The sequence below is a fragment of the Sinohyriopsis cumingii genome, chromosome 15 (genome assembly GCF_028554795.1).
Source record: "Sinohyriopsis cumingii isolate HCF-2022 chromosome 15, ASM2855479v2, whole genome shotgun sequence".
NCBI classification, from domain to species: domain Eukaryota; kingdom Metazoa; phylum Mollusca; class Bivalvia; order Unionida; family Unionidae; genus Sinohyriopsis; species Sinohyriopsis cumingii.
Genome location: NC_142975.1, coordinates 47,044,415 through 47,069,455, shown reverse-complemented (window position 1 = coordinate 47,069,455; position 25,041 = coordinate 47,044,415). Strand labels below are relative to the sequence as shown.

Below are 25,041 nucleotides of genomic sequence, written 5' to 3'. Positions count from 1 at the left end.
CCCATAGCTGGACCCTGGTACACAAAGGAACATTATTTGTACAACTTTGTTTTAACAGTGGGAAAAATGAGAATATGTGTCAGAAGAGGAGCATAAGTTTCTAGATGGGGTATGCACATGGTTGAGGTCAGGTGGGTATGTTGGGCTGGAGCCAGCCAATGAAATGTAGCATATTGAAAAGATTTTGTTTCATTCTGGATTGAACAGGTAGCCTGTGTGGGTTTACAATGTGGGATACTGGTAGCCTGTGTGGGTTTACAATGTGGGATACTGGTGTGCCCAGTTCTTCATACTCTTAGGATAATCTGAGCTTTCCAAGTATATATGGTGCAGTGTATTATAAGAAATACCATATATAGGAAATAACTGAAAAGGGAAGTGAATTTTAGGAATTTCACCTAAATTTTAAAGGCGGCTTGATATTAATGAAGCAGGATTCATCAGTTCCTGAAAATAGTGTAGTTTTGAAAATGTTATTTTAATATCATTATGTATATGTGCGCTTATTTGAGAAATGGTGTTCTTAATATTAGGTGTGAATTGGAGAAATGGCTTTGTTAATATTATTATGTACTAATTTATTTAAATTATTCATATTTGCTCTCCACTTACAGGTCATATCTAATGTATGTCATTGCACAACTTATTAGCTTAAAATAGCCTGAAAGCTTCAAGTACATGACTAAAATGTAACTAAGAGCAATGGAAAAATTACCTATTGTTCCTAATATAATACTGTATAAACTTACCTATTGTCCCTAAAATAATACTATATAAACTTACCTATTGTCCCTAAAATAATACTAATATAAACTTACCTACTGTCCCTAAGATAATACTATATAAACTTACCTATTGTCCTAAAATAATACTATATAAACTTACCTATTGTCCCTAAAATAATACTAATATAAACTTACCTATTGTCACTAAAATAATACTGTATAAAATTACCTATTGTCCCTAAAATAATACTGTATAAACTTACCTATTGTCCCTAAAATAATACTAATATAAACTTACCTATTGTCACTAAAATAATACTGTATAAAATTACCTATTGTCCCTAAAATAATACTGTATAAACTTACCTATTGTTCCTAAAATAATACTATATAAACTTACCTACTGTCCCTCAAATAATACTATCTAAACTTACCTATTGTCCCTAAAATAATACTATATAAACTTACCTATTGTCCCTAAAATAATACTATATAAAATTACCTATTGTCCCTAAAATAATACTATATAAACTTACTTTTAAGGACAAGTAAAACTGAAAGCTGCATAGAACCTGGTCTGTCATTGCATAATGCACTGGTTTTATGTAGTTTGCTTGCAGTAATCAGTAGAATAAACAACATAGAGTGAGGTCTGCTGTCAGATCAGGGACTATGCTGTTTGCAGTTGGACTAGACTTAAATGCAGGGAAATATGGTAGGTGAATGTGTATTTATTAAATTGGCACAGGTTGAAAATCATAAACTTTGTTTATAAAATACACAAAAAAGTGAGCTTTTGTGAGATTATTTTATTTCCAGCATGACAATATTTGAGATTACATTAGTTTTCCACATCTGAAAGCCTGCAACTGACAAATTATTGTAAATTGCTAAAGATATCCACAGGTCAAACATACTTTTCATTTACTTTATTATTTTCTGTCTACAGAATGTTATTGCAAGTATTCAAATTGAATAATAATTTTCCTCTCTCATTAATTAATATGAGATAGAAGTCACAACCATGCCATTTTACAATCATTAATTCACTCTGCAAAAAGTGGACTCCCTTAAAGTAAGAAGCATTGTAGTAAAAAAAATATAAATGCAAAGGCCTACAACCATACAACTTCATTATAACACAGTCTCACTATAAGGTGGTACACTGTCACTCCCATGGACAGCATTATAATATTGTATCATGTATTACATTATAAGGCAGTCTCATTATAGAGTTGTATATTCTATGGCTTACATGGACAGCATTATAATGAGGGAATACTGTATCATCTACTTCATTATAACACAGCCTCACTATAAGGTGGTAAACTCTGTCACACCCATGGGCAGTGTTATCATGAGGAAGTACTTGTTCCTGTATGCTATTTCTGACTGGTGAGTATAAAAAAAAAGAATCAAAACTTGTATTCAATTTTGTTTAAACATTCAGACTATTTATAAGATCGGATTCAGACTGACTGAAAGACAATGTATCTGCACCCAATGGTATTACTTAATTTCAAAGAAAATTGCACTTCTTACTTGAAGATTGCATCAACAAAACGTTTACCATGAAATTCTTCACATATGAATATCTGACCTAGCTAAGAGAAAATCATTCATAACTCCAGGACAAAACTGAAAAGTGCAATGTATTATGTGTGTAGTTCACTTTTTTGTAAACCATTCACAAGAACACTAAATTAAACTTCTCTGTTACTACTGGACCACTCCGGTGGCCCAGTGGTTAGAGCATCTGCCTTGGATGCAGAAGGTTGTGGGTTCGATCCCTGGACAAGTCGTACCAAAGACTTATAAAAATGGTACTAACAGGTGCCTCGCTTGGCGCTCAGCATTAAGAGGATAGTGTTAGGACTGGTCGGCCTGGTGTCAGGATAATGTGACTGGGTGGGACATGATGATATATGTCTTCGGCATGATGCCCCAGTGCTAGACATCACTATAAACTGCCACACTGCAGACATTGTAGCGATATGACTGAATTTGTTTTAAAGCTATGTCTTGAGATCTATTTACTAAGTTCAAAAGAAAAAAGTTCATGGTATGGTGAGTCTCCTTTGGATTATTACCAGTGGGAAGTTATGTGTCCAGGACTCATAGCTGTGATTGATGTTTAGTGTCCATGCGACAGAATTACACCAACAAATTTATAAATTTTGATTTGTACAGAATTTTCAGAAAGATTCCAAAAACCAGTTCTGGCTCCTAGACATGTAAAACCAGAATCTCAATTATTGAACTTTGGCATGGATATGACCTAATACCCAGGTTTGTCTTGTCTGTATCCAACTATAAGTCAACCATTTTTATGGCAAATGAAACTCCAATCAAAGAGGATTAATTTGTAAATCATCACATACATGTGCCTGGAGAGTTAATTTTTGTCCGACTTTCTGGCAGCATGATTCTTCTCAGTTTTTATTATACAACACAAATTAAAAATATCAAGGATTTCTTTTTTTTTTTTCACATCAAACAAATCAATTTTGATTAATTAATGAGTAATAACTTTTGTAGGAAAATTTTGATTTTAGAAAATGATACACGAGTGAATAGACATGATTAACCAGCTTGGGCGGTTGGTTAAATGGCAATAAATATAAATCAAACAAGATAATAAAATGAAGTAGTTCAGGAAGGTCCACTGATAATTTCCAGTACTCCAAAAATCGGTGAGCTTGATTCAAATCTAGATTGGGCTCTCATTTATTTTGAGAGAATTGCCACTCTGAATTATCAAATAAAAGTTATGGTGTTGATCTATACTGGAGTAAATTTTGAATGACAAAATGTGGCATGTTTATTTAGAACTTCCTGAGATGATTATTGGCTAGCAATCTGCTCATCCATTGTTAGGTTCCCACCCTTAGAAGCCACCATACTTGCATAAAAACCTATAAACTTTGTGTACAAAGCAAAGCATTTGACTTATAAATAGGTATCAGTAATATTTCAGTGCTCCATATTTCACTGAATAATACTAATAACTTGTCCTTCTTAAATAGTAATCAGCTGTTTTCATTTAAGTTGCTCACACTTAAAATGTAAGACTTCTGTGTTTAAATGCAGCAACCAATACTTGTGCAACTGGTTGATAATTAGACTAACGGAATTAGCAACTTGTCAAAATATCCACGATAATATATTTTACTTAGAAAGAAGAGATCATTATTCTGGTTCACAGATTTACTATTGACTCATTGCACTAATATAGGTAACTGCCCACTGTGCTATGAGTTGAACTAACAACAAAACTTATTCCTATTGTTTCTAATTGACGAAAAACAGTACTGATTGAAATAAAAATGAATACAAAAGATAAACAACAACAAAAATTTTGGTAAGCAATTTCATCACAAAATTACTGATGTACAATGTAAAGTCTGTTCTATTTTGGTACCGAGTTCTGGCTGACATAAGGAGTTGAATAAGCACTGCTTTAAATAAAACGAACTCCAAATCAAAATGAGCAAGTAGCACATCATTAACTATTTCACTGAGTACTGACCAACATAAAGACCTAGATAACAATATTTATCAAGTACAGATTGACATTAAGCCCTTTATGCAATTATTTTATTCACTGAATACTGGGCTGACTTTAATATCTGGATAAAACATTATATTTATTGAGTACTTGCTGACATAAAGATCTGAATACAACATTTTATCTGAGTACTTGCTGACATTAAGACCTAAATAAAACATTATATTTATTAAGTACTTGCTGACATTAAGACCTGAACAAAACATTTTATCTGAGTACTTGCTGACATGAAGACCTAAATAAAACTTTATATTTATTAAGTACTTGCTGACATTAAGACCTGAATAAAACATTTTACATGAGTACTTGCTGACATTAAGACCTAAATAAAACTTTATATTTATTAAGTACTTGCTGACATTAAGACCTGAATAAAACATTTTATCTGAGTATTTGCTGACATTAAGACCTAAACAAAACAGTTTATCTGAGTACTTACTGACACTAAGACCTAAATAAAACATTATATTTATTGAGTACTTGCTGATATTAAAATCTAAATAAAACATTTTATCTGAGCACTTGCTGACATTAAGACCTGAATAAAACATTTTATTTATTGAGTACTTGCTGACAATAAAACCTGGTTTATTGATTACTAGCTGAAATTATGACTTGGTTTATTGAGTACTGACTGGAATTATGACCTGGATAAAAACACTGCTTTAAATTAAATGGAATTGAAAATGCAAAGTAAACAAAGTCACGTAAGTTTTGCTAAAATGCATTGTAATGTATAAAATGTTTGGGACCCACACAAATGTAGAAAAGATGTCAAGAAACCTATTTTTGTGTATTTCTTTTAAGATTAAATCAACTCGTTAAAACATGTCAAAATAATATCTAAAAATATGTCCATTTAGGGCAAGTGCAGTGCGAGTCAGGGCAAGTGATTTTTGTTAGAGCCACTTCTTGAAGCCTGTCTAATAAAAAACATAGTTGGGGACCCCTTATCTGCATAGGTTCCACTGTAATGTTTTACACTTTGAGTAGGTTTTGATTTTAAAGAAAAGCAATTTTCCACATTTCCTTCACTGGTAGTCATAGTTATCTGACCAAAAAACAACAACACTGTATATCAATTATATTGTTGAAAGAACTTTTACTTCCCTTTAATTTGGTGTAAGATTAATATATATATATATATATATATATATATATATATATATATATATATATATATAAGTTTAAATTGGGTTAAAGATAAATCCAGCATGGCCTTACTTCAGATGTGCATCTCTCAAATGAATGCTAGCTCTGCATGGTCATCATTTTCGCTTCTTGGACTTCAGATGAAAATTGGAAGAAAAAAGAACTAGTACATAATGGTTTGGGCTTTTTATGTTTAATAATTCATTTATCACACTTTCAGAAGCTAACATTTCATACTATGACAATACTAATTTTGCCTACTTTAATAACTGCTAAAGTCAGTGTACTTTGGACTTGTTTAAGTTTATTTCTCAGGTACATGGAAGAAGCTGCTTTAATCTGCTGTCTGCTTCAGACAGCCCGTTGGCTCCCCAATACCACATATAAAGGCATGTTACAGTACATGAAAGTAGAATAAAGTTATGCTAACATTCTTTCCATTGTGCTTGTTACAAATACACACTACTTCACTTTATACCTGTCCCTGTTTCAGAAATACATAATAACTGTGGAGCAGAATCATAAGGAATGGACAACCTCCTAATTAAGGACATTCAATGTATCACCAACACTGTCTTTTATGGACAAAATGCACTTTATACAAAATTAAAATTACATAGAAATTGACATCATGAGCAACTTGTTCTTTACTAGAGTTTTCTTGTATACAAAGACGTCCATTAGAAATGGTTTTATTGAACTTAAAGATTTTGGAAACATGCAATAAAAAAGTCTAATTTATTAAATACTTGCAGATATAACACTGGAGTGTAAATGATAAAGTAGTACACATCAATTGCATTTGATCACACAGATATAACACTGGAGTGTAAATGATAAAGTAGTACACATCAATTGCATTTGATCACACAGATATAACACTGGAGTGTAAATGATCAAGTAGTATACACATCAATTGCATTTGATCACACAGATATAATAGTGGAGTGTAAATGATCAAGTAGTACACATCAATAAGGATGTGCATCGTGGCATTGTCCTCAAACTGCATTTTCAGCTTGTAAAGTGCAAGACCCCTAATGACTTCATTTGTAGAAAATTTGTAAAACAGGATTCCAAGCACAGCTTTCAGATTCTTAACAAAAAATACAGTTTAAAGTCAGTTATGTGTATTTCCTAATTATATGGACTCTCCAATTATGTGGACTCCTTAATTAAGTGGACTCTGGTTTGTTTCCCTCCAATAAATGATTACTGAGATAAATTATTATTAATAAAAACATAAAATTATAAGTCCACAGAATTTCCATTAGTTCAGAATGATATAAAAGTCCCAATAACAGATAATAGATGTACAGAAGCTGTCATCATGAAAAATTTAACCATCATTACCTGGGTTTGTTTTATTATGTTATTGACAGCTTTTAAAATTATTGGGAATATACATAATTATTGGTATTTTTATTGAAGAACCATTATGCAATAGCAACAGAGACATAAAAATATTGATCTATGAACTAAAATGTATCTAAATACAAATATGTTTAGTATAAAACTACAAACAAAATATGCCCTTTGAAATGGCTATGTTGCAATGACAGTTTAAAATGTTTTTGTACATTGTCATGGATGCTTTGTTAGACACAAAAGATATCAGTTTCATTAATTTTGGCACTAAAGTTTCAAATAACACATATAAACTAATTGCATCATATGCACAGATATATTTGACTAGAGTATAATACCTTTTAGAAAGAAAATGGTTAAAATATTTACAAGACTACATCACACATGAGATATGCATATCACTGTAAATACAAAAATTAATACAATGTATCATTTTCTAAAGAAAATATTACATTTAATTTAAATGAAAACAATACAAATCACACTAATGTCCAAGTAGAATGAGTAGATACACACAAATAATGATGTGTAATTAAGCTGGGAAAAACCCATTAAAATGTTATGTTCCTAAACTAAACAATTTCTATAACCATCCTGGGACATTGGGAAACTACGTGTAATCTATCTGTAATACACTCAGATGTTGGAATTTCCTGTTCTAATAAACTATTATGACAACCAAAACATTTTATCAGTCCCAAGATTGCAAAGTACTAGTAAAAACATCACTACTTGTATTCAAGTACAATGAGATATTCTGTGAACACGACACTTTTAATTCAGTGAGGTTTGAAGTGTTAAGATAAACAAGATAAACAAAATATACTATTGATATGATGTTTAAGTCATAATATCTTTATATAAAAGCCTGTGTGCTAAATACATCTAAATTCTTGTAAATTTTCTTCTGTATCTTTTTAGATTAAAAACTGAATATCTGCGTCAACTCACAATTCAAAATATCATTATCAACAACCTGAAATGTGTCCATTTGGAATTAATGCCCCTGCTAATGTAATATAATAGAAAAGTCAAACAGAGGCAATAAATCCATTGAATTTGGTGAAAAAATAGTGAAAACTTAACTTGATACAGGTTTCCTTAACTTAAAGCATCTTACGAAATTAAGTTTTAACCCATTAAGTTCTTCAAATGTTATTGAGCAGAAATTAAATCTGTGATGGGCATGATGTGAAAAACATGATGGATGTACACTGTACTGCCCTTCATTAATAAACATTTTTGTAAAAATCATTGAACTTCCCAATTTTCTATTTATTTCAAACTTTTACCATAGTTCTTTTAAGCAACGTCTTTTATTCATATTCAATTATTGGGAAAGGAAAATATTCTACATATAAAACTTTGATTCCTTCATACCTATTCCACGATTGTCTACATCTCAATTTTCCCTCAAGTCTAGACAATGAAATAATAGAAATAAATTGATATTTCAATATTCAAACACTTTGGAAAAGTATGTCCCAAGTATTGCAAATTGGCTCAAACACTGCAACTGGATTTTTCATGGACTACTTCTTCTTAATGTTGACATGCATGACAAAATATTGAACACCAAGCTTTTTGTTTCACTTGCTGAATTTTGTCAAATCTTTCAAGACATACATGTACCTAAGTCACTACTTAGAGAACAATCAGCAGAAACTCAACTTTTCCATCTTCTGATAGGCTCAAACTTTTCTGTATATCCTTAATGAAATACAGTAAAACTGTTACCAATTAAAAACCTTAATTTGCATAATGTTTGTGTTCCGTATGTCTGTGCTAGCAAGTGTTTGAAGATAAAATTCTGAAAATTTAACTTTGATATTGACTGGCTCAAAGTTTCCTTTGGGATCTTTAAAGAAATACTTGTCCCAAAATGTCTGTGATGAAATACTTGTCCCAAAATATTCTAGTGCTGAGCTGTTCTTCCTCATGTCTTGAATAAGTCTAACCTTTGTTGTATCTTCTGATAGGCTCAAATTTTCCACTGGAATCTTGAATATAATACTTGTCCCAAATGTCTGAGTGCTGAGCTGTTCGACCCCAGGGCTTGAATGTCCCACTCCAGTGTATCAACTTGGCTTCTTTCAGAAATGATTTGGTGTAGGAAGTTCCAGGTGTTAAACCTTAAAAATGAAAAACAAAAAATAGAAATGTGCTCTCACCAATATGGTGTTATTGTGGTCCAGTATGGAAGTGCAAAGTTGTCAGTAAAAGAACAACTTCACCTAATGCGTGTCCCTCTTTCAAAAGAACTTAACACAGAGTGACCCCGCTATAGCACGCTCCGTTATAACACAAATTCAGATATAACACGGTCGTGGTGTTGATGCCGAAATTTCATATACATGTATTTTTCTTGCACATGAAAAATAAAAAAAAAATCTTTTAACAGTACGGAAAAAAACAAAAAGTTTATTATGATTTTGGGGAAGAGATCACATGGAATCATGTGGAAGAGAGTGCGTGGAATCTTGTGGAAGAGATGAATAATACAAGACGACCGTGGCGTGGCTTCTGAAATTCTATATATATTTTTCTCGTACACAAGAAAGTAGTTTTTTCTTCTTAAAAGTAAAAAAAATAACGCGTAAAAAGTTTATTCTGGGATCACGTAGGGCTTTGCCAATGTCGCAAACTTGGATTTGTTTCCTTATTTGGTGGCAAAATATACCATCTGGCGATTTTTTTATTGGCGACATTGTTGGCTGTTTAAACTTGCATATACAACCATTGGTCTGGAGTGGAGAAATTCAGAGGCCCCATGAAAGGAAGCCAAAAACTTGATATAAAATGCACTGAAATTTATCTATTGTTACATAAACAAATTCTTTGTCCATATTGACAAACCATCTAAACAGTGCACTGTTATATCATAATCTGCTTATCTTGACATCTAGGGTTTAACGCCATTTTTCAGCACACGATAGGTTATACATGAAGGCTAGTATTAATGGTGGAGAAAAAACCCGGGAAATCCCTGGAAAGAACCACCGACCATCGAGAAGCTACTGGCAAGCTTTCTCACATACCCACATTGGCCGAATCCAAGACTCGAACCGACGCAGACAGAGGTGACATGGCAGTGATCCGTAACAGAGAGCGCTTTAGACCACTCGGCCACTCAAGGCCCCATGTTTTTTTTTTGATTTTGACATTTATGGTAACTGAGATCAACCGGACGAGGCATTATCTCGTAATCTATCTTTCGTCGGATTCCCGGCTGCTTGCAAGTAATTAATATATTACATAGACTGACATTTGTATATGGATGGTAAGTAAAATTCCTCTTCTTTTCACTCAGAATTAAATTGTTCAGAACACTCACATTTTCTGTAATAATCCCTGTCATCAGACCAGAACACCTGCATCTCTATCGTCCGCTGACCCTTTGTTATATTTCTGATGCATGCGTGAAGGCAGCATCATGCTGCTACCACAAATGTAAAAAAAAAAAACACATCTAACTTATAGGTTTATTCTATAGACATTGAGGAACAATTCCTAGAATAGAACAAAATGACGGCCAATTCCTTTTGAAATAGTTTGCTGAAATTTCAAAGGAAACAGATTACCTATGAAAACGTACTCAGCAAATGGAAAAAAAATCAGTCTCAATCATGTAATACAATTATTTGATGTTGCGCCACAATAAGAAATGGGCATTTGTTTGGTTCTCCAAAGCTGTCCTTTAGTGGTGACTTCAATAAAGCATGTACCCTTCATCAAAGAAAGCCGACTACAGTCTTCAATAAAAACAAAGAACTTTTCTTCAAAGGAAGACAGTACCAAACTTAAATAAAAGTAATGGAATCTGATGGATTCTTGCATTTTCTAATGTGACTGGAACACGTTAACTGTTTTCTGAAAGATTCTAAGTTTTTTTAGCAATATTCTTTTATAAAAGAATACAAACATACACACCTTTGGGGGATACAAACACACATAAAACACTTTTATTTTTTTCAGGAAAAGTGGGGGGGGGATCAGTCTGGTGCTTCCCCCCCACCCAGTGAAAGATTAATTTTTGCAGGAAAAAAGTTTATGCTTATGAACGCTAAAAAAGGCAGCTTAAAACACAAACTAACTTTTACCGACTTGGTATGTACTGAAAAATAAATGCTTTTTGTCATTCATTATGTGATTGTGCGATGTTTTTCCAATGAATTCAGACCAATATGACCTGTGACAAAATTATTGAATATTTTAAATGTGTGTGTGTGCACATTTTTGATGGAATCGCTTGTATTGTGGATTCAATATATACGACGAGATTCGTGGGTGAGTACACGGTGTTGATACTCTATTCATGCTATACATTAGACATGTATATATAAACAGTATTCATATATATGTACCAATTCGCGGTTCTCTAAATAAAGTAAACTATTAGATATGCCTTCTATGTTTTCACTACAGGTGTATTTCTCATTTAATATGGCCGAGTGGTCTAAAGCGCTCACCGTTCCGGATCACTGCCATCTCACCTCTGTCTGTGTGGGTTCGAGTCCAAGGCTCGGCTAACGTGGGTATGTGGGAAAGCCTGCCCGTAGCTTCTCGTGGGTCGGTGGTTCTTCCCTGGGTTTTCCAGGGTTCTTCCTCCACCAGTTATACTGGCCGCCATGTATAGCCTATCTTGTGCTGAAAAATGGCGTTAAACCCTAGAACAACAACAACAACAACAACATTTAATATGGTATCTACACCGATGAGGCATGTAATTTACCGCCGCATTTATTACCTACCTTCCCTGCAATTTTTTTTGGGTATATACATCATTTTCTTCAGCTAAATGATCTGGTTGCTTATAACATGGTTCAGTCTATAACATGGTTGGGTTCTATGGCTCCCAACTACCGTGTTATAGTGGGGTCACACTGTAATTGTGTAACAGAACCAATACTTGCCTGATCTTAATACCTTAGGAGAAAATGTGTGGAATGTTACATCCCCTTACTCTGGAGAAGGTCTCTTCTCTGATCTCTTAAAGTATGCGAAGAATCTTAAAAATCTTGTGAAATATGGGCTCGAGGAATGACTCCATATATGGGCTTGATATGTGATTCCATATATGGGCTTAAGGACGGACTCTAAATAAGGGCTTGAGGAGGAACTCCAAATATGGGTATGAATGACTCCATACATGGGCTTGAAGGGTGGCTCATATAATGGGAGTGTTGGATTTGCAAGCCAGTGGTCATATTCCTATGATATTATCATATAGTAGCATACTGAAAAAAAAGCTTGCCTATATCCAGGGTTCGAAATGAAAACAAAATACACTTTCATAGTCATCGTAATGTCAAGAATATATTATTCAGTCTTCAGACCCATTTTCTCATGTCTTCTAACAGAAAGCATGTAATAACAAAGGACCATATTTGGGTGTGTCTTGCAGTTCTGTTTGCTCAACATCTTGTTGGGGATTTAATAATATATTTTATTCAGTATTTATGTGTACGATATCACTTTCCTTAACATTCTTCATCTGCACAATTATGATTTTCTCCTGCCTCCTGCTTGACTTGTAAGAATTGTTCCACAAGAAATATAGTTTTGTATTGGTCCACTTGCAACACAAGTGATTTAAAAACTGACTTATGCAAGCATGCTTCAATTTATCAAGTACTCTTACAAAAATATTTAATGATAATAATTTGAAAATTGTCTCTTCTGTCTCAAGCGGGAACTCATCATTACCAACAATTAGTAGGAATTTTTTTGCTTCCATGACTTGGATCAAAAAATAAGGTCCATGAATATTTTTTTCCTCTTTTTCGAAGCATTTATGGTGTGAGAATTCTGGATTACGCTTAAAAGAGTAAGCTATACTAACATTGAAACTGTAGATAAATCAGCACTAAGATGGTATAAAACAGAAAAACTATTTTGCATATTTTGGTGTACAGTATATATTCTCTTATAGGCCAAGTCCAACTGCAAACTGCACTGAATGTTTTGACCTCTAGAGATCTAACTATCTAAAAACATTACCTAGATATCTTATATTCCAGTTTGGTTCAAGATGTGTGTAGTTTCTGTAGAAAACCAGCATCATTGGGGGTTGTGAACCACCTCCTCCTATTTCATTACCATATACCTCTTCCCTGTAACATTAGAAAAAAAATATCCTAAACTCATAGTTTTAATTGCATATAAATATTGCAAATTCAAACAAGACAAAAACTCATGAAAATTTCATTTATGTTAATACAGCACACTATTACATACAAAAGACATCTTGCCTATGAGTATGCACAAATCACAAAATGTTTAGTTCAGGATCATGTTCAACTTTCTGAATGTAGAAAAAAAAAACAATAATAATATTATATTTAAAATAGCATCCATGTTTTGCTACAGTCATTTTACAACTCAAAGGAGTCATTTAGCAAAAGGATGAAACATTGTTTGCCTCTAAGTTTTGTGACTGATCATTGTGTGTTTTACCCAAGGCAACTGGCTGAGGGTATAACAGCATGAAAGCTGCATCAACATTTCCTTTCCTTGTCCTCATACAGATGTTACCTCCCCTTGTGATTCTCTACTAAGGAACATATAATGATCAACAATAATTTGGCTTTGAAAAATATTTAATATTGCTCCCACCAGACTTTTGTATCATATTTTTGTTGTGGTTACTGTAGTAGTCACAAACTTCCCAAATAAGTTGGTATATTTTACTGTATTGACAAGTTTGAGAAGCCATCTCTGTTTTTCATCAGGTGTACTCATGTAATGAGGCAAAGACATGTATTGTTACCTATGCATTTGATCAGTAAACCAAACATTGTAAACTTAGAAATCCTCATGAGAAACACTGATACTTTTGAACTACAGTCAAACCTGTCGATACCAGCCACCCATTGGAAAAAGAAAAGCTGGCCTTTGTATACAGGTGACCCCAGAATACACATTGTTTTTTTAACAAATACCATCCACAAAATATAATAATAATAATAATAATAATAATAATAATAATAATAATAATAATATTACATGAACACTATTCATCGATGTCTGACATAAAATATGCATATATGTTGTTCTCTGACAAATTTATGTTCCACACAAAGATTACTGTATCCTCCTCACTTTAATCATTCCCATAAATTAAATTATCACTGATCTTAGTTTGTTTTGTGCACCAAGACAAAACCATAATTTCACTATTCTTCGACAGATTACATGTTGCCGTAAAACAGGATTGACTCTGGTCATCCAATTTCTTATTTACGCTCTGAAACAGCTGTTCAAATTTTAAAAATAATATCTGGATAAGCAAGTTACTGACATCAACGGAATTTCATCTTACATGAGATGCCTGAGATGAATATGGCTATTGTGAGATGCCTGAGATGAATATGGCTATTGTGATATGCCTGATATGAATATGGCTATTGTGAGATGCCTGAGATGAATTTGGCTATTGTGCGATGCCTGAGATGAATATGGCTATTGTGAGATGCCTGGGATGAATATGGCTATTGTGAGATGCCTGAGATGAATATGGCTATTGTGAGATGCCTGAGATGAATATGGCTATTGTGAGATGCCTGAGATGAATATGGCTATTGTGAGATGCCTGAGATGAATATGGCTATTGTGAGATGCCTGAGATGAATATGGCTATTGTGCGATGCCTGAGATGAATATGGCTATTGTGAGATGCCTGAGATGAATATAGCTATTGTGAGATGCCTGAGATGAATATAGCTATTGTGAGATGCCTGAGATGAATATGGCTATTGTGAGATGCCTGAGATGAATATAGCTATTGTGAGATGCCTGAGATGAATATAGCTATTGTGAGATGCCTGAGATGAATATGGCTATTGTGAGATGCCTGAGATGAATATAGCTATTGTGAGATGCCTGAGATGAATATAGCTATTGTGAGATGCCTGAGGTGAATATGGCTATTGTGAGATGCCTGAGATGAATAGCAATCTTAGGAAGAAGATGAATATGGCTCTTGTTTCTGACCCATGAACCAAAACCTCATCTGCTATTACAGACAAGTTTAAAAAATAAATGACCTTTGACTCTAGTCAAAACAGATGTAACTTGTATCTTTTCTTAAAGGCAAATTTTTTTTCATCAGAGAAGGCTTTAATTTACATGTAAATAGATGAAGATAATAATAATAATAATAATAATGAGGACTTTGTATAGCGCCTATCTTTAGAAGCTCTAAGCGCTTTACAACATTATACAACACCTATAAGATAAAAAACATAATGCTATGATTACAAAAACAAACACCATGAAATTAGAAAACATTAAAAAACATGCTGAGAATATTTAAGGTAGGAAACATTGTTAGGTCTTTAAGTTTGTTCTTGCAGTCGAAATAAGTGAGTTTTAAGAGCCCTGGCCTTACTGTAGCTACCGTATATATGTACAAGAAGCACACAGCTTCGAGCTCAATGAATGATCATATTGCGAGAATAGATACAGACACTACTGACCTTTATGTAATCATTTGTCGCTTGAATAGTACTGTAGATTGTTCTGTTCAAAAACACGCATTAAAAAAAAGCATTCCAGATGGTACAGTCTGTAAACCAGGCTAATGTACATGTCACATGTTCCCACTGTGGTGCCGAAATTAAGGTAGTGGTCATGTACATTGTTTGGCTTTAGAGTTAATCCGTATTGCCTGGGGGTGAATAAAGTCTTTCTCTATTAAACCAGCACTGTTTGCAGCATTCAATTGATAGTTTTAAGGCTTGTAATGTTTGTTGTTTTGCCCCCCCCCCCCACTTACAGTGATTACATCACAATAACCAAGCTGTCATCTATTCAAGTTGGTGCAACCAGGTTACACACTTTGTTTATAGAGTTAATCCCTGTATGTCTTCTTTAAATTAAGCCATCGACTTTTGTCTCTTAGTAAATGATTCTGTTTCTGGATGAGATGGTTGTTTTTTAAATTTCATTAATTGTTAGATATGCAATGCACATGTAAAGATTTTTCATATTTTCCCAAAGCTTAATCAAAACCGTCTTTACAGCCGATACTACAACTGAGCACTAATAATGTTAACACCTAATACCTTAATAACAATGGAAGAACCTCCAACTAAAACAAGACAAATTTTAATTTTAATGCTGGGGAAAATAATTATTGTAACTGAAAGAAGTGAAAAAGAGCAGACTGCTCTGCTCTTTAGGGTGTTATTAAGGAAAAGGAGTAAACCAGAAATTATTTAGATGTTAATACATGTACATGTACTCTTCAAATGTAAATGTGATTTATTTATTGCTATATAATTCCAATTTTTATAAATGAAACAGGTTTTCTGCAATATGATTGGCTGTAAACGGTTACGTGATATTGATCTGGAATTTTTACACATCGATAAATTCTGGGACTACTTTTGGTTTTTGTACTGTTGACAATATTAATAAACATTGCAGACACATCATTGTGAAATGACTGTTTCATCTTTTAGATTTTTATTCAGCAAATAAGTATATATTATACTCTTTTTATACTTTTTAAAATATTCTTTGATTGAAATGCATAATTCACAATTTGGGATTCATCTGCTACATAGCGCGCAAAATGGCCAATTATGAGACTGATACATTCCCTCACACAGCACCCCATGACCTCAGTCACCTTAGCCATACACAACAACAACAATAACAGTGTGGGAACTGGGCCAGTAAATTTTAAGGCCGCTGAGGGATATACAACAAGATTCACGAAATTATCCGAGGAGGTCTTAAAAGCTATTGAAATAATCAATAGTCTGAGTCTACTAAACGAAACCCAAAATAGGGCATTGGTGTTTTCAATGGTAATTTTATATATATATATTAAATTTGTTTGCTTATTTAAAAAAAAACATCTGTGGGTGTTGGTGGTATGGTGAATACTACCACTTACACAAAAATAAAAACAAATATTTATGAGACCATTTTTCAAAGAATGGATACAGTTTTTAAATGGTAAAACTGCTATCTCTACCAATGTGATTTAACACCATTGAAAAATGTATATAATAATCCATAAAGGTACACCACTCCCTTGATAACTCGCGCCCTGATAACTTGCGAACCCGCTTATAATGCGGTGTCAGGCATGAAACCCATTTTATAAACCCGAAAATACCCCAAAAAATGTATCCCTATTTGTTGAACTTGAATCGCGTTCAAAATTGGTAATGGAAACTTTGATGTATCGCTTGTTTTATCGTTGAAAACGGTAGATAGGACCTGGAAATGTTAATCAACACTATGAAATATCAAATTTAAAAATAACTCATACAATTTTTTACATTTTCTTTCCAAATGACATTCCTAGTACACCGTAATTAACGATATGTAAGGAAATTTCGATCAATGAAAATGTCACTTATGCCAAGTGGAGCAGTACTTTAATAAATAAATACAAATTAAATAATTTTTTTATCAAGTGAAATTTGTGTTCTAGTTCCATCTGTTAGTTATTATAAGTGTAACTGTCATAAGTGCAATGTGTCCTTTTGTAATTAAACATAAAATGCGTCAATCTACTTTAACAGCTATGTCTGCGAGCGTTTCTCTGAGAACCTAATTAAGTGACAACCATGTTTTGATAACTGACTTGCTGAAGTATTTGTTGCATTGTTGCACTGAATTAAAATCTGGCCTCCTTTATATTATCACGTTAATTATGTCTTTTGAATATAAAAAAAACAAAGATGGAATAAAAGAAAAGTTAAAAGGCACAAAAATCTTAAAATCTAGCGGCCTCGGTCATATGTCAGGTGAACTCACTTCATTTGATCAATCGAACACTGTAATAAACGTTACTGTGTATGTAACAGAAACTACCTTAAATTAACCACTCTTTCATAACTGTGATCAATGATAACAACGCAGCAAAGCGAAAAGAATATTTTGTAAAATAAAGAGCTTAATTTCACATATATGGACCATTGTGGGCAAGCGAGTTTCAGTGACTTTTTGAACTGGCATTTAGAGATATCCTCACGGATGATAAGAAATTGTCATTATTACTTCCAATAAAATCACGACATTAACAATGTACTAAATGAACAATAAAAAGTTGAGTTTCGACGTAGACATGTCACGAAATAAATGTAGCATATTTTTTTTAAAAAAAGGAATCTTGTTTGGTGGTGTATCAACAGTTAGTCTAGTTCCCAAATTGTGGACTACCGATTTGGCAAGATACTATTATATACCACTACGGGAACCAGACTAATAAAGAAAACAAAAAGCAGTAACGTAATACACAGATTTTTCGCATACACGTGATGGTTGTTCAAACCAGTTGGAACGATCTTTCATATGTTGGATATTTTGAGAGACAAAAATGTTATTTAAACAGAATAATGAACAACTTCATTAGAAAAGCGCATTATTAAACATTATTACCAAAGTGACTGTAAAATGAGGATTCAGTCATTAAACAGCCCAGTTCCCTAACGCCGCACCCCCCACGGTTTTCTCGATGTAAAATTGATTTTTTTTCTTCAATTTTTGGAGGTCCCTCGGTAACTCACGCTTCGCTTATAGTGTGGTCTATATTTGTGGACCCCATTGTGCAGGAGTTATCAAGGGAGAGGTGTAATTGTTTTGCTAATCTAAATTATTTTGGATATGTAGTCATTAATTCCTTCCAGCATTCAACTATGCAACCAAACAATACATAAGGCCGGTATTGCGAGCAACTCTACATTTAACAACTGCACATTTAATTTCAGATTAGATAACTAAAGGGTGTTGTTAAGTATCAACGCTGATAAAAATGATACAAAATGTTATTCCTGTATAGGACATATTACAATTTTACAAAAAGAATGTCCTTTTTATGAAAAGAAATGTGCTGACACCACAGGAGGCCACTGCCTAAGATGTGAAGTATGAAGTTGCTGAATAAACGTGACTGAAAGTAGTTACATCTCATTTGACATAAGATCACTGAACAGGTCTTCATAAGTATTAACGCTGTTGAGAATGACATAAAATATTATTCCTGTACACAATTTATTTAGTTGTTACCTTTATGTTAGTAAGGGATAGCATCAGCTTGTTCATATTTCCATGTTGTTCACTGATAAAATCCATTATTACTTAAGGTTTTATTGGAAATTTAATCTAGCACACTTGTTTAATCCGTATCAGCTGTTATTATGTAAGGTCATGGTCATCTGATGTAGCAGATGGGACTGACTAAAATGAACAAGAATGTTGTAAATAAACTAAATGTGTTGAAACCACCAGTAGCCATTGCCTAATATGTAAAAGTATAAAGTTTCTGAATAAACGTAAATGTGACTGTACGTGTGATTCTGTACAGGTTATGTACTATGGGGCGATGTAAAGCGGCGAATGAAAGGAAAGTATGCGCTACTTAAATTGGAATGCATTGTTGATGGAATAAGTGGATTTGACGAAAGAATGAATGAAACTGGAATTATAAGGATTAAATGATCATGGTTGGGTATTTATCACTGTGTAAATTTTACACATTGATAAATACCCAACCATGATCATTTAATGCTATAATAATTTTGTTTTCAGATGAATGCATACAGTATTTTAAGAACTATTAATCGAGAATAGAATATATGTACAGTGATTGTAGTTATTTTACTTTAAATTGTTCTGAAACTGGACCTGGGAAACGGATAATTTTCCACAAACCTGTTATGAGAGACAACCTGTCTTGATATACCATTTTTGGTTGGCAGATGGGGCAGTCTCTCATAACAGCTTTTACTGTATTTATCATTAGTTGGAAAATTTGCATGCAATATTGATTTCATATCTTATTTGCATTAGACATAAAAACTATGTTGCAGACAATATTGATTTTTATACATTTATTTGTGATTGTAAGGAAAAGTATGTTGAAAACAATATTGGTATTTATATGTTATTTGTCATTAGATGGAAAACTATTTTGCTGGGAATACTGATTTTTACAGCATGAACTCTATGGAACCATGAATCCTACCTGGTATTCAATTCCAGCCAATATTCCAACTTCTGTGTGATGTTTTCTTTCCTCCAGAGGTCAAAGTCTGTTACAAAGACACCTGTGTTGAAAGAACACTCTGTGGGACTGATGTTCTGCTCTTTAACTTTCTTATTCTTGAAGTCAATGTAATCAGCATAGATATTCTGAATGAGAAAAGATTCCACAGATGTCAAAATTGAAACCTGAGAAGAAAGCCATCGCAAATATAAACTTTTAAAATTATAATACTTTTTTTTAAAAAACACTCTAAACCTGTGTTACAAATTGGCTCCAACCACAGCTGTTGTTCTTGTGAAACACCACAGCAAATACAATTCTCTGTCTAAATTGATGTGGACAGAGTTCAGGTTACCAAAACAAGAGTCTATTTAAACTAAATGTGACTTTTTGAACCTCAAACATCACTTCTTAATGTATACAGTATCTGAAATTTTTACTGTCATCTAAAAATCCCCATGAAACAACATACCAAATATCATAAATCTCAAGTGGAGAAGAGTTCATATTACCACTGATGAATGTATGCATGCACAGACATATGGATTACAACTGATGAATGAACACATGTACAGATATATGGATTGAAACTGATAAATGGACACATTCATGGGCATGTATTACAACTGATGAATGGATACATACACGGACGTATGGATTACAACTAATGAATGGACATGTGCATAGATATATGGACAGACATGTCCAACTGAAAGCAAAAGTTTTATGTTTCTGCCAGAAAATTTACCGTACCACATTAACATTAGGAAAGAAGCTTCAATGATTCTCGAATCCAGCTACTGTGAGAAGATGCTACCATATTTGGCGGCCTGTAAGTCAATGCGGAGTATAAGCTGAATCAGCAAATTTGGCAAATTTTCCATTCCTCATCCTTATATAAGTCAATGTTGAGTATAAGACAAGGCCAGATCAACACCTCGGGTTGTGTTTATCACTTAATTCCACAAAGCATCATAAATTTTATCCTACCTGTAACTCAGTCACCTTTCCATTCAGGATCATCAAATGTAACTAAAAGTACCTAACTTGTTTCACAAGAAGTATTTTAAATGTATTGTGTACTTTTAACTACATATAATGATTCTGACATGAAAAACAGACAGGATAAAATTTGCGATGATGTGTGGAATTAAATTATAATTCCGGTTTCATAAATATCAAAAGTATCACTTTATGCTGTTTCAGATTACCAGCAATAGGGAAATATCATTGTTAATACTTAAATGCATTTTCGGGGGAGGGGGGAGGGAGAGAGATAGAGAGAGAAGGATGCATATGTATTCCATCGCATTTTTCTTTTCGCACCTTGTGATCAAAATCAAATATGGTCTAATATATGTGTGAGAGAGAGAGAGAGAATAAGAGAGAGCTCTTCATGGATTTTTTTATTTTTAATCTTATTATCCCTGTGTTGTTGAAGCTTTTGTCAAAGAGAGAAAACATTAATAAATTAAACAATAAATGTAAACTATGAAAATACATACCATACTCCTTCAGGGTTTAATTATTCACAATAGTTATATCCATATAGTCTCCATTAGGTCAAATCCCAAGAACGACCATTTTGTATGTTGTCTGATTTTCCTTGCAAGTATAACAACCTCTCCATTAACAACAATTAAGATTTTGTTTAAAGTGCATGTACTCTTCCTGTACTTAGACGGCAATTGTTTTTTATCTTTACTCATGCTAGATGTACTTTAAATTGCTGTCAGTTCCGTCGGCAAGTTAAAAAATTTCACTGGCTGAGAAATTTACAATAGTAACCATCTGGCATTTTCTTTAACTATATGGTACGGTATTCATAATACCCATGGGCAGCCTCATTTTCCTATTTGTAGCCTCACTAATCTGATCTGGTCTGCAGAATCTTGACCTCAAACAGGTATTATCTTGGAATGACTGAATACAGCCGCAGCTTTTTTAAAAATACCACTACAAAACCATGTGATTCTTTTAATAATAGAAGTGGAAACAAAAATTACAAGGAATCGCTTAACTAGTGGTATTAACTGATAATGGAATGTGGTACTGCACTTGTATACAAGTAAAATCAGTCATCAGGTATGTGAACAATACAGATTTACAATCGTGAAGACATCTGTCTCTCTGTCTGTCTGTCTCTCAATGGGGCAAACAGATTATTTGATCATTAGGTGCAAGACGAAAATTGTGATGGAATATGTCTTTGTCATGGTTATTCATCTTCCAACTTGTAAATTCTAATGTACATATATGTAATTAAATTTAAAAAACATATGTTACAAACAACGTACATTATTGGTACATGCTGCTTTAGCGCAATTACATCTGATCTATGTTAATTTTTATTACTGATGATCATGTAATTGTTTAAAATTCCATGCCCAAGTGGAGAAAAATGCTGGAATGGACTTTAGTCTGGCTTCTGCCAATATGTCTTGAGAGGGACAGAAGGTAATTCCTGATCCTCTCCAATGATATTGTGTTTACAGACGATGTCAACATGATATGCCAGTCACTTGAATGGGACAGAAGGTAATTTCTGCCCTTCACCAATGATACCATGTGCTTGTGGGGGATGTCAACCAGATATGCCATGGTCACTGTTGACGAGGTTTGACCAGTGTGATGACACAGTTGATAACCTTGATGAAGTCCCATGGGTTAATGTTTGGACCAAATGGGACAGCTGGTATGTAGTTCCTTGGAATTGGAATGACATGTATACAGGGACAGGAAAGTATGCACTGGTGAGATCTAAACTGACCACAAATTTGTCCCTTTTTACGGACAGTTTGATTGACATTGCCATTTGCATTTTAAATCTCAGCACTGCTATGTACTTGTTGAATCTGCTGAGATTTTCATTGACCATGACATTAGAAACAGCCTGGTTGTTGTTGTTGTTGTTGTGGGGTTTAACGTCATTTCTCAGCACACAATAGGCTATGCATGGCGGCCAGTATTAATGATGGAGGAAGAACCCAGGAAAACCCCCGGGAAGAACCACTGATCCACGAGAAGCTACTGGCAGGCTTTCTCACGCACCCACATTGGCCGAATCCTAGACTCGAATCCACGCAGACAGAGGTGAGATGGCAGTGATCCGTTACGGAGAGTGCTTTAGACCACTCGGCCACTCGGGGCCCTGAAACAGCCTGGAGTAATACCCCTGAGAGTTCAGCTTGCAAACTATCTCTATTGCCAACTTTTTAAGTAATAAATAGATCTCCTGCTACAAAATTCCAGGGGCCCCGAGTGGCTGAGTGGTCTAAAGCGCTCTCTGTCGCGGATCACTGCCATCTCACCTCTGTCTGCATGGGTTCGAGTCTCGGGCTTGGCCAATGTGGATATGTGAGAAAGCTTGCCGGTAGCTTCTTGTGGGTCAGTGGTTCTTTCCAGGGTTTTCTCGGGTTCTTCCTCCACCATAAATACTGGCTGCCCTGAATAGCCTATCTTGTGCTAAAAAATTGTTAATCCCTTTTAAACACAACAACAACAACAACAACAACATTCCAACCATCTCCCACCTTGGACTTTTAGTTCAACATGAAAAGAATGTTGAAAGGGGAGGGGGTAGGAAGACTGTAATCTGAAGCTCCTATGAAACAATGTGAATTAATCATTGATTTTTCTCAAAACAGATCAATGGGCATGCCATCGAAATAAAGGAATCTGGTACCAACTGTCTGTGAGATGTTAGGGTAGCAAGCCAGTAACAGCTGTTGGGACACTTGGGGAAGGATACATCTTGTTTCCTACCTCCTTTATTAAGATGCCTTTGGAACTGAGGGGCCTGTTGCTGCCTGAAGTTGGACTGAGGTTGAAATTGTTGCCTTTGTGCAGCATTTTGGCTCATCTTTTTGCCAAAGATTGTCTCTTCATTACAGTAGAGACTTCTTCAACCTGAAACAGGTGTATGCAGCAAGGCAAGTTGGCAAGGCAGTTCTTGATATGTCAGGTTCTGCCTGGCTTCTATTCTATTGCCAACAACATTGGCGCACCAAATTGTACATAACAGAACCCAAGAACAATGCAGCTTTAGGGTGGATTTGCACAGACTGGCATTTTGTATTACTTGATCTAGACTGGCTGAGGCTGTCAGGTCATTAGGCATTATGTGGCATGTAGAACTGCTAATACCAGGACAATTCTAGCCATTTACTTCCACTCATGGCCCCTACCTGACTTTTCAGCCAGTCAAAAAAAATCACTAGAGATGCCAGGCCTAGCAAAGGGAAAGTAGTAGCCATGTTTTGCACTAACTTGGTGATAGTATGTAAAACATTTGTATCCATCTTATAAAACTGTTCATATTAACCACTACAATGTTCTTATCCAATGATGGAAGCTCAGTGCTAAACATCAATGAGTGCAAACAATACCAGTATGACAAAAATGATGCTGTTAGCAGGCTTTCAGAAAAGAAAACCTTGCAGTTGCTCAGACCCCATACTGTTCCTGTCATGTGATTGGATTTCCTTGATCATCAACAACCGAGTCAGTTGACTGAAAGTGGGCTAACTTTCATCTTCCATGTTTACTAAGACCATCGCCTTATGGGCTTGGTTTGCAACTGATGGGAGAAGGCATGTGGAAATCAGCAGGACTCTATAAATATACAGTTGCCTTAAAGCTAAACTCCATCTGCTCCACTGTGTGGTTGGAGTATGCAATGTCCTTGAGGTTATCCTTGTACTCACTGTGCGGTTGGAGTATGCCATGTCCATGAGGTTATCCTTGTACTCACTGTGTGGTTGGAGTATGCTAAGTTCTTGAGGTTATCCTTGTACTCACTGTGTTTGGAGTATGCCATGTCCTTTAGGTTATGCTTGTACTCACTGTGTTTGGAGTATGCCATGTCCTTTAGGTTATCCTTGTACTCATTGTGTGTTTGGAGTATGCAACGTCCTTGAGGTTATCCTTGTATTCACTGTGTGTTTGGAGTATGCTAAGTCCTTGAGGTTATCCCTGTACTCAGTTAAAGGGTAGTAGTTTCCTCCCTTTGTATACATGGTCTATAAAGTGGAAAGACCCAATTTTTATGCTTTTTGTAATTTTGAGAGTTAGCAGAGCTCCTTTCCTAACATTAATGTGACTGTGGAATCTGTTCAATGTATTCAACATTAATGTGACTGTGGAATCTATTCAATGTATTCAACATTAATGTGACTGGGGAATCTATTTAATGTATTCAACATTAATGTGACTGGGGAATC

General features: G+C 34.3%; 1 protein-coding gene across 2 annotated transcripts in view; it reads right to left on the bottom strand.

Moving 5' to 3' along the window:
* Positions 1–1,519: 1,519 nt before the first annotated feature.
* The window catches only part of LOC149781741 (glycosyltransferase 8 domain-containing protein 1-like), a 47,411-nt gene continuing 23,889 nt past the window's right edge, over positions 1,520–25,041 (bottom strand). For both annotated transcript variants that reach the window (XM_089935850.1, XM_089935851.1), the window contains exons 7-9: positions 19,799–19,965; positions 12,814–12,926; positions 1,520–8,945 (exon numbers count right to left, since the gene is read on the bottom strand). In XM_089935850.1, coding sequence (XP_089791976.1) covers positions 8,767–8,945; positions 12,814–12,926; positions 19,799–19,965 — 459 coding nt within the window. In that variant the 3' untranslated portion in view covers positions 1,520–8,766. The remainder of the gene's footprint in view (positions 8,946–12,813; positions 12,927–19,798; positions 19,966–25,041) is intronic.